Source organism: Dipodomys ordii, unplaced genomic scaffold, assembly GCF_000151885.1.
Source record: "Dipodomys ordii isolate 6190 unplaced genomic scaffold, Dord_2.0 Scaffold135, whole genome shotgun sequence".
Classification (NCBI taxonomy): Eukaryota; Metazoa; Chordata; class Mammalia; order Rodentia; family Heteromyidae; genus Dipodomys; species Dipodomys ordii.
In genome coordinates, this window is record NW_012267351.1 from 29,170 (window position 1) to 40,633 (window position 11,464).

An 11,464-nucleotide genomic window follows, 5' to 3' on the forward strand; every position below is an offset into this window, starting at 1 on the left:
CTTCACACACACACGCACACACACACACACGCACACGCACACACACGCACACGCACGCACGCACACACACACACACACACACTGCTTTTGTTACATGTTGTTTTTGAGGCAAAGCCTTGCTACCTTTGCTGGCCTAGAACCCATGATCCTTCTGGCCTACCAGAGTTGCTGTGATTATAGGTATGTACCTCTCTGAGTAATTTTTGTTCATACTGAAGTCTATAAAACCCTGGTTTTCTCAGAGACTTACACAAAAGTTAGACTCACCTACTGTAAGAAATCAATAAGTAGGCCAAGAGAGTTGAAATCTTTTATTTTTTAATTTTTTTTTTCCTTGAAGAGATCTGAGCAATTACCAAACATGAGCTGCATCTCTTCTTCCTGTGTGTGGGAGAACAGGAAGAGGAAAAAAAAAAAAGAAACGGGCATGGACAGATGGGGTGTCAATTAAGAGAAGGATGAGGCCAGGCATTGCTCTTTCAAAAATACATTTTCTTCTTGGCTGCAGTTCTGTAATGTGAGACCAGGCACTGGGACGTGGACTGTCTCTTAATTCTTAATGGAAGCAAATAATCCTTTTCCTCTAAAATTTGAGAGGAGGACAGGAGGAAATGTGCGTCACCTCACCATCCACCCTGTGATCCCCACCCTTCAAGATCATCAACTTGCCTTGATTTAATGCTGCGGCCAGCACATCTCTGCTGGCCCACCAGCAGGGAGACCTATTGAGTCCTTCACGGACACAGGCTACGTGGGGCCTCAAGGGACACACTAATGCCCACCAGGCTCTTTTCACATAGGATCTCTCACACTGGCAATCGTCCAGCCTCAGCCTCCTGTGTGGCTGAGATTAAAGGTGTGCACCTCCACACCTGGCCCCTCTGCTCTTGAATTCTGTTACTGCTTCGATTATATAGAGGCTCCCTAAGAATCTTTTTCAGGAAAATCCAACCAGAAAGCAACTTTAACTGAAGTATCTACAGGACATGGAGTACCTGCTCATCCTCATTTCTTCTCATGTTTCCTATCTCTGAATACACGTCTCTTCTTCAGAACCTCTAAGTCAGTGGCTTTGGAAACCACATCCCCGCAAGGCGACGAAGATCATGACATCAACATAAAATCCATTGCTGCCATGTGCACATGGTAGCCACGGCCGCTACTCATTAACTCAGCCAGTCGTGCCCACTTCAGAGACTGGCACAGAGCCCTGCATCTCCCTGGAATTCCCGAATCCAGGGGCGCCATGCCGGCACGCACCCGTGTGACCTCAGACCTGCCGAAGACAGGCGCAGGCGTGGGGTGGCGCAGCGGGCTGCCCGTCACCGGGGCCTCCTGTGGGTGAGAGCCAGGTTTGGGCTCTTCTTCTATCGCAGGTGAAAAGAACTTTTTTATAAATCTTTCTGCCACAATCTAAAAATGACTCGTCCTGAAAGGCGTGAATACAGTTCTTTCTTTATAAAAATAGTACTGAAATTTTGAAAAAAAAAAAAAGTCATGCTCTAACATGGCAGGCAAACGAGACCTGCCGCCCCCATGCCCATCCTTTCCCGGGGCCTTCCCTGCCCGAGCCGTGTCTCACCAGGCCACGCTTGGCAGCGTCTGGCTGGAAAGGCAGCGAGGGCCATCCAAGGCAGGGGGCCGTGGGGGTGCCGTGGGGCGCCTTGGTGAGTAAGCCTGCCCGGGCAGAAGCGCTCAGGGTCAGCTGTCCTCCTCCAGGATCTCGGGATGCTCCTTCCAGAAGGCATCCCCAATGATGTCGCAGTGCAGCGCCAAGGGCCTGGCCCGGACCTGGCTCAGTTTCATCTTCTGTCCTTCTATCTCGGCGGGCAGCTTAACCTCCTTCGTCGTCACTTCCTCCACCTGTGGGTGAAAGTACAATGGCGACACTGGGAGCCTGACAGCAGCGTGGGGAGAGAGAAAGAAGATGGCACAGCTCAATTTACACTTGGGGACACTTCTGCCTGCCCTATTTTGTATTCTGACATGTATGGACGTCGTTACAGTTAAAAGTACATTAGGGCCAGGTGCCAGTGGCTCACGCCTGTAATCCTAGCTACTCAAGAGGCTGAGATCTGAAGATGGAGGTTTGAAGCCAGCCCAGGCAGGAAAGTCAGTGAGAGTCTTATCTCCACTGAACTACCAAAAAAGCCAGAAGTGAAGATGTGGCTCAAGTTGTAGAGCCCTAGCCTTGATCAAAAGAAGCTCAGGGACAAAGCCCAGGCCCTGCCTGAGTTCAAGCCCCAGGATCAGCACCAAAAAAAGAAAAAAAAAAGGAGCTGGGAGAGTGGCTCAGTGGTAGAGCGCTTGCCTTGCAGGCCTGAGGCCCTGGGTTCGATTCCTTAGCACCACATAAGCAGAAAAAGCTGGTGCTGTGGCTCAAGTGGCACTGTGGCTCCTACCAGCTAGCCTTGAGCTGAAGAGCTGAGGGACAGCGCTCAGGCCCAGAGTTCAGGCCCCACGACTGGCAAAAAAAAAAAAAGAAAAAGTGCATTAGGGCTGTAGATGTAGCTCCACGGTACAGAGCCTGCCTAGAACGAACCCAGAAGGCCCTGGGTTTGATAGCACCACAAAACAACCGAAAAGTAAATAAACATTTAAAAAATGTTACGTTACTATATTCCCAAAGATCACCATAGTAAGAACAAAGAAAGGACTGCACCTTTTCTCACAAGCACTGAAAATGTTATTAAAAGTATTTCTCCTCTCCCACCAGCATGAAGAAGTGGTCAGGCCGTCCCAGAGAGCAAAGGAGTTCTGCAAATGTCAGTCACAAAGCTGACATGGGGGGGGGGGGGATGATGAGCGGCTTGAGCAGCTCTTACAGCGTCCTTTACTACCTGAACCTCGTTCACAGCAGAGAACTGAGTGATATGGAAGAAAGCAGAGTTAGAGAACTGTGACTGAGAACTGAGGAGAGAAAACAGCAAGACGATGGAGGGCGTAAGCCAATGCAGAGATGCATCAGGAAGCACAGAAGTGATTGTCAACGCCCAGTTTCATGGAATTTCTCTTTTTCTACCACTTGAGCCACAGTGCCACTTCCGGTTTTCTGAGTGGTTTATTGGAGAGTCTCATGGAATTTCTTGCCCGGGCTGGCTTTGAACCTCGATCCTCAGATCTCAGCCTCCTGAGTAGCTAGGATTACAGGCGTGAGCCACCAGCGCTCAGCTTCACGGAATTTCTGAAAGTTACAAAGTGTAAATATTACAGGACCATTTATGGTTTAAAATGTTCTACAAATGCAAACATCTTTCTATTTGTATTGTGCCCCCAGGGAGGGGCTTGAAATGGGAGAGCTTCCTACAAAGAAAAATCAGCACGTGAGACTGGGAATGTGGCTTAGTGGTAGCATCCGTGCCTAGCATGCGTGAAGCCCTGGGTTCCATTCCTCAGTAACACAGAAACAGAAAAAGCCAGAAGTGGCGCTGTGGCTCATGTGGCAGGGTGCTAGCCTTGAGCAGATGAAGCTCAGGAACAGTGCCCAGGCCCTGAGTTCAAGCCCCAGAGAGGGAGGGGAAAGAAAGAAAAGGAAGAAAGAAAAATAAGCATGTGAATGTAAAACTTCCATGATTTTACCAACAGATGGGGAGATGGCAGGGCATCACAGATGACCACATGAGCGCTTTCACCAACGATCTATGGCACCACCCAGGGGAGGATCTGGTGTGTACCCCTAGCGTCAGGCTAGCACAGGGGCAGGCCAGCAAAGCCCAAGAGGTCCACAGTTACTTGTCCTAACACAGCATAGCAGCATTACCTTCTGCCATATCAACACTGTCCCTTTCTTGTACATCAGCGGCTCATTGTTGTAGTTGATGTTGAACTCAGAAAACAGAATCTCCTGCTTGTCTGCTGCGACCGTTCCCTGCGGGAAACACAGAAAGCGGGATGGAGAAACCGCATGTCCTCTCTCTTCCCCAGCACTCGTCACTGAGTGGAAAGATTTGATTAAATACTGGTTTGGGTTTCTGCGCAAGTACTGGAACTAGAACTCAAGACTTTGTACTCTTGCTCAGCCTGCTTGCTGTGGGCTGGTGCTCTACCACTGAAGACATGCCTCTAGTCCAGCTTTTTGCTGGTGAAGTTGAAGACAAAGTCTCTCAGACTTTTCTGCCTGGGCTGGCTTTGAATCATGATCCTCTAGTTCTCTTACAGGTGTGAGCCACCAGTGCAGGCTCATTAATAAATGAGTATTATCTTAAGAGCAATTCAAATTTTATCACCATGTCCACATGGAAAAAACTTTTCTGTAGCAAACACTGGCTTTGCCAGTGATGCTCCAAGGGGAGGAAGACACAATTGTTCGTGAACATGTGGGGCAATATATCACTGGTGTAATCTTTTTTTTTTTTTTTTTTGGGTCTGGTCGTGGGGCCTAAACTCTGGGCCTGGGCACTGTCCCTCAGCTCTTCAGCTCAAGGCTAGCGCTCTACACTTGAGCCACAGCACCACTTCTGGCTTTTTTCTTTTTGCTTATGTGGTGCTGAGGAATCAAACCCAGGGCCTCGAGCATGAAAGGCAAGCGCTTTACCACTGAGCTACCTTCCCAGCCCCACTGGCGTAATCTTTGTGTTTCTTTTTACTATTCCATCACTGTGCCGCTTCCGCTTTAGAGACAAGAACACTGGGGCTTGGCGAGACTGAGCAAACTGCCTGAGATTGACAGTTATCTCCATTCTTCTGAGAGTCAGGATCTAATGAGGTTCCTCCACCTGCACACACCTTCGAGTCTTCCTACGCCATAGAGAAATCTTCACCCGTAGTATATTTGACAATTACAACCACCACATTATGCTCAAGGCGAAACCAGGAGCGGTGGCGGCCATGTCACCTTGTGTCAGAGTCAGACAGCCTGCTGTGACCTGTTCCCTAGCAAGAAAAGCCAGGCTCTATCACACGCTGACAGGGTGCTTCATAGTCTGTGTGACAGGTGCTGTGCCTGCGGGGTTGGAACTATGTTTTCTACAGATCAGTGTGGAAGAACTGAGGCGGGGATGAGAGCCTGGCAGAAGCGTGGTTCCTGTGTGGCTGGTTACCCAGGGCACAGACTATTACTACACGCTGCGATGCCCACCAGGGCCCTGCATGAAGCTGGGCCGCTGGTCTCACTCCTGCAATCCTAGCTACTCAGGAGGCTGAGATCTGAGGATCACAGATTGAAGCCAGCCCAGGCAGGAAAGTGCGCAAGATTCTGATCTCCAATAACAAGCAAAATGCTGGAAGTGGAGCTGTGGCTCAAGTGGTAGAAAGTGCTAGCCCTGAGCACAAAAGCTCAGGATCAAATGCTCAGGCATTCGTTCAAGCCTCAGTATGACACAAAACAACAACAACCAACAAAGCTATAAAGGGAGCTAAAGAACATAAAGGGAACCTAAAATAATGTTAGGGAAAGAGGCAGCACACTGTCTGGCTCGGCACTGTGCAGTGAAATCTCTCTTACCTTGAGTCTCTCTTGGGCTTGTACAGGCGTGAGTCCAGCTTGCTGTACCAGTGCCCAGAAAACCGTGTTATAAAGATTATTGATGTGACCTGTAAGAACAACACGACGCAGTTTATATTTGAAAGATCTTTAATACCTATCCCTCCAGAAATATAAGAGGCCTGCCCCTCTCTTTAAGTGGAGAGCTCAGTAACATTTGCTGGCTTCTTTTTTTCTTTTTGGTTGGTCGTGGGGCTTGAACTCTGGGCCTGAGTGCTGTCCCTCAGCTCTTCAACTCAAGGCTAGCACTCCAGTACTTGAGCCACAGCGCCACTTCCAGTTTTCTGATGGTTTATTGGAAATAAGAGTTTCACAGGCTGGGTACCAGTGGCTCATACCTGTAATCCTAGCTACTTAAGAGGCTGAGGTCTGAGGAACACAGTCCAAAGCCAGCCTGGGCAGGAAAGGCCATGAGACTCTTATCTCCAATAAACCACTACAAAACTGGAAGTAGTGTTGTGGCTCATGTAGTAGAGCGTTTGCCTTGAGCTGAAGAGCACAGGGACAGTGCCCAAGCCCAGTGCTCAAGCCCCACAACCAACCAAAAAAAAAGTTTCATGGACTTTCCTACCCAGGCTGGCTTTGAACTGCGATCCTGAGATCTCAGCTTCCTGAGTAGCTAGGATTATAGACGTGAGCCACCAATGCCTGGCTACATTGGGTGTTTCTAAGAGAAGGGGAAGGCAGAAAGAACTAACTTCCTGACCACAGCTCTGCTGGGTGATTACAGTAATCCCTTACACAAACCTGTGAACCTGGGAGTTCATGTTCTGGATATCTGCAAAGTCATTGGTATTATCCCAATCTCTTTCCCAGTTCTGACAAAAGCAGACTACACCAAACGAGTCAAAGTCTCACAGACACCAGTCACATACGGCAGATGTCAGGATTCAAATACCCACATATGTGCATGGCAGGTGAGCAAATGCAGCAGTGGGGCTCACTGGACAGCACGCTGAAAATGAACTTACACAACTTGTGGGTGGGACGCAAGGGAAATACTGGGAGAGAGATCGAGGAAAGAGGTGACACTGTCCAAAAAGAAATGTACTCTTCACCCGACTTATATAACTGTACCCACTTTGTACATCACCATTTTTCTTTTTGCTTAGGTGGTGCTGAGGAATCAAACCCAGGGCCTCATGCATGCAAAGCAAGCGCTCTACCACTGAGCCACCTTCCCAGCCCTGTACATCACCTTTATAATAACATTAAACACACACACACACACACATGTGCACACACACACACACACACACGCTCAGGGACAGAGCCTAGGTCCTGAATTCTTGAAGCCCTAGGATCAGTATCAGAAGAAAAAAAAAATGCTTTAGTAATGAGCGAGGATGCATAGTGTGAACTTAAAAATATTTACCTCTCTCTATTCTAAGTTCTGATTGCAAACTCAAAGGCTGAATTTTTCACCTTCTGTTTCCCCCGTCATGGGGCTTGAACTCTGGTCCTGAGAGCTGTCCCTCAGCTCTTCAACTCAAAGCTAGCATTCTACCACTTGAGCCACGGCACCACTTCTGATTTTCTGGTGGTTTATTGGAGATAAGAGTTTCATGGCTTTTCCTGCCTGGGCTGGCTTTGAACCGTGATCCTCAGATCTCAGCCTCTTGAGTAGCTAGGATTACACAAGTGAGCCACCAATGCCTGGCTTAATTTTTCATCTTGTACAATTTTTTTTTTAAATGTGCACAGCAGTGGGTGGCCCCCAGGGAACAAAAGGAGGTGGCAGAGACTGTGTGGCACACTGCCATTCTAGTGTCACAGCAAGAAGGCAGCTGCCAGTGCAAAGGCTCGAGAATACAGCCCCAGCACTACACAAAAAAAACAAGCAAACAACAACAAAACCAGACAGTTTTCATAAGAAATCTCCCTAATTTGTCAAACATTTTTCACTAAAAAAAATTTTTTAAGCTGGGTGTGGTAACAGACACCTATAATCACAGCACTTGGGAGACTAAGACAGGAGGATCTTGAGTTTAAGGCCAGCCTAGGCTACATAGCAAGATCTTGTCTGAAAAATTATATATATATATATTATATATATATATATATATATATATAATATATATATACACACACACACATATGTATGTATATGTATATATATGTGGATCATGGTTCAAAAACTCCTCTCTGTCTTAGAGAGAGAGAGAGAGAATGTGTGTTTTGGTAAATATTACATTCCAAACAAAATACTTGTTAGCCAAACCTGGATCACATCAACACCTGTCACTTATTTGTGCCAAACTGTATACGGTGCCACTTACAATCGACCTGCCGCCAGCTGAGATAGTCCTTTAAGGTTTGGTTGTTTGGATAGACCACGACTCTTCCATCAAAGCCTGGGGGATACAGAAGCGGCTGGTCCTCAAAGTACTCTGGCCAATAAAACACGTAACTGGAGGCGAACTGCGAGGCCACAAGAGTCATGAACTTACTTGCAAATGGAAAGCATGAAGGGTGGAGCAAGAGAAGAAAACAATGTAAGACATTCATTCCGTGCTGACCGGACCTCTGGTACACAACAGAGAGGTTACACAAACTGCCCGTGAATGGGGAGATAATATACCTTCAGCTAAGCCAAACTGTTTTAGTACTTCAGTTACATTATTTTAAAGGTAGGCTATCTCTCCCACCAGATCTATCTAGTTACTAACACCAACTTTTCTCTGTAGGATGTGATGTAAATTTGTGGTTTAATTGTTGGGGTTTTTTTTGTATTTAGATGCACTGTATTCATAAACTGACATGTTGAATTGATATTCTTTTGTATACCTACTTAAAAGATAATAAGTTTTAAAAGGGTTTTGTTTATCCTTTTTGAGTCTTGGGTAGAAATGAACCATTGCTTTAAAAACACACCAATTCATTATATGACTTTTTTCTTGTAAAAGTTCCAAAATACTGCCAAATTAAATCCTAGATTTGTCTCTTTTACACGTAGACCCTCCTTAACTGAAAGTTTAAATAGAGGGGAAAAAAAGAGTGCTGGAAGAGGTAAGAGGAATCGGAATATACTGTAAAAGTAACAATGAAATCTCCCTCTGCATAACTATGTAAACCAGTTTTTAAAAAAGGTTTAAATAATAGTGCAATGCATGCAGGATTTACACTGGCTAAAGCTAACCTACAGACCATTTTAATATGTGTCTACATGATTTTGTGTGTGTGTTTTGAGGAAGGGTCTCATCATGTATCGAGGCTAGCCTTGAACTCGTAATCAGCCTCCTGAGTGGGGTATTATAGACATGAGCCACCATGCTCAGCTTTGTTTCTAGTTTAAACATACCAGACCAGTCTAGAACCTTATCTGATGGGATACAGAGGGGAAGGAATCAGACAAAGAACACAGATAAACACTCAGATGGAGGAAATATGCCTGGTGCTGGTGACTCATGTCTGCAATCCTGGCAACTCAGGAGGCTGAGATCTGTGGATCATGGTTCAAAAGCAGTCTGGAAACAAAAATCCTCAAGACATTCATCTCCAATTAGCCAGCAAAAAGCTGAAGGTGTGGCTCAAGTGGCAGAGTGCCAGCTATTAATAGGGAAAAGCCAAGGAGAAACACAAGGTCCTGAGTACTGGCACAAATGTATATATGTACAGGTAATATGCACACACTCTGCCAGTACAAATCCTGCAGACATCATCTGTACTTTGTGAGGTCTCAGCTACAGCCAAAGCAACAGAAAAAGCAGGTGCTGGAAGAAAGGTTCTGCAGAAAGAAGGCAGTCTGTGGGAGTACCTGGCTCTTCGTTTAAACCAATTGCTCTTCCGCCTGAACACAAAGCTGTACTCATCGCTCTGTCCATATGCCAGTACAATGTCCTCCAATTCTTCCATGACAGTCTGGGCACATCTGGTCATCAGGTGGAGAGCTCGTTTGTCATTAGGTTTGGCAAAGTTGTGTCTTTCAGCAAACCTTCATAGAAGGAGAGAAGAGGGAAAAGGGCAGGGATAGACAAGTTTGCCATTGTTCACACAGGTTTGCCATTTACTACACAGAACACTGATGCAGGTCAAAGAAGATACTGTAACAGTGTAGCTAGCTAGCTACAATACATTTCCTTACCAAAAGGGACATAATTTCTAAGCCTCAGTTCCCTTTTCTGTGAAAGGGAGATAGAGAATTTACTTCATTGAAGTGCCCAGAAGATTTTAGGCCTGCCTCCTATTGAGTACTCTATAAATATTGGTTACAAAGATAACTATTAACAAAGTAACCTTTTTAAAAAAACTAAATTCCAATCTTTGTTATATTTTCTCCCTTCTTTCTGACTCTCCAATCCAGTCTGGGTGGCCTGTTCCTGATAACCATAAAGCCAGGCCCAGGTCTCTGAGCAGCACAGAAAAAGACAAATACACAGGATAGCTGGAAAGTCGGCTTACCAGCCTAAATAATGGTTTTTTTTAAAATACGGATCTGCATTATCTTTAAGTTGTACAAAGGAGTTGCCATTCAACAAATCGGTTTTTGAATGCATCTCGATCGATGTCGTCCCTTTCATCATCTGACCCCTCCCAGCCCAACCCCTCCCGTCAATTTTCTTAATTTCACAGGCTATGCATTGACTAATATGACTGCATCCTCCCCCTCTTCTTCCTCTCTTCAATAATGATGCTTTCCCCACCAATCACGTTCTTGTTAGGAGGCTCTGTTCACTTGACATGAGCACTCCAGACCAGCTGCTCACTTGCTGAGTACCTAGTCCCCACTGAACACCTTTAGTCAAGCCAGCACCGGAAGCCCGGTCCCAGACGGCCGGCCAGGCCGCGCGCTCATTGGCTGCCGCGTTGCCGTGGAAACCGTAACTCTCCCGGAAGTGCCGGCCGAGCGCGCGGTCCCGCGCCCAGCTAGCTCACCGGTGGAAGCTCCGGCCGTCCAGCCGCACGACCACCCAGCAGTGAGGTAGGCAGGTGTCGTCGGTCTCGAAGTCCCGCACGTACGCAAACTTGCTCTTTGCCATGGTCACCCCCAGTCTCAGGCACCGTCTCAGACTGACGGAAGACGCGGCCAAGCAGTGACGGAACTTAGCGGTGCGGGCGGCCCACATTCCCTGTGCGGAAGAGAGAGGGGGCCGCCTAGCCCCGCCCCGGAAGTTGCTGTTGCTCTCCGTGGCCGCTCTAGCCACCGTGGAGGTCTGTATCTCGTTCTCCTCTCCTGGCGTACCAGCGTTCTTTCGCCTTCCCCCCCACCTGCAAGGACACTCATGAAAGTCTTAAAACGTTCTTCGATGGCTGCTTTGAGAGTGTATTTGGAATTTTTTTGCCCCTCTTAAGTAGCAGTTATTAATGCATTGTAGAAAAGGTTGAATATTCGGAATGAACGCTTTGCCCCCTCCCACAAAATACTTGTGGGCGGGACTTGGAGGAAGCGATGATTACTGATCCCATACTGAGTTCAGCCTAGACGACTCCTGATACGAGTTGCCTGCAAGGTTACTGGGCAAGGAGGGAGCTGGTTGGGCCAGATTGAGCTGTGGGCTGTGTCTCTCCAAGGAAGCTGAGTGACAGGGAAGGCTCAGCGTGATGCTTGGATGTCTCAGGAGAGCCATGCAACATGCCAAAACAACTAGAGAGAGAGAGAGAGAGAAATTCCTAGTACCAGGCTGAAGGTCATGTACATGAGAGACCTCTGTCCCCCCTTCACCTCAACCCAGTTCTCCAGAGGAATGAAAACCTTCGGAGACGGTGCTGCAGAGGATCTCAGGACCAGACTATGTCTTCCCCTCTGTCTGTGAGCCCTTATTGCTGCCTGTGGAGCTCAGTGAAAACCTGCGGCAGAAAGTCTGGCCTGTGCTAGGACAGGATGAGGAGAAGGAGGAGAAGTAAGGCTTAAATAGCGTTGAGATGATACGTCTAGACTGTAGAAACAGAGCTTCAAGTTATCAAAGTGGCTAAAAGATGAGGGGTCCACTCAAAATATCGATTGAAGATAAATCAGAGTAGCCAGGGCATCAGTGGCTTGCA

The 11,464-nt window shown here is 47.2% G+C and overlaps 1 protein-coding gene across 1 annotated transcript; it reads right to left on the minus strand.

Moving 5' to 3' along the window:
- Positions 1 to 307: 307 nt before the first annotated feature.
- On the minus strand, positions 308 to 10,627 carry Thg1l (tRNA-histidine guanylyltransferase 1-like (S. cerevisiae)). Its single transcript, XM_013031014.1, has 6 exons — positions 10,358 to 10,627; positions 9,240 to 9,416; positions 7,762 to 7,931; positions 5,444 to 5,532; positions 3,761 to 3,868; positions 308 to 1,863 (listed from the first exon to the last, which is right to left on the minus strand). The coding sequence occupies exons 1-6, from the start codon at positions 10,546 to 10,548 to the stop codon at positions 1,702 to 1,704; spliced, it is 897 nt and encodes a 298-aa protein (XP_012886468.1). The 5' UTR covers positions 10,549 to 10,627; the 3' UTR covers positions 308 to 1,701.
- Positions 10,628 to 11,464: the final 837 nt, after the last annotated feature.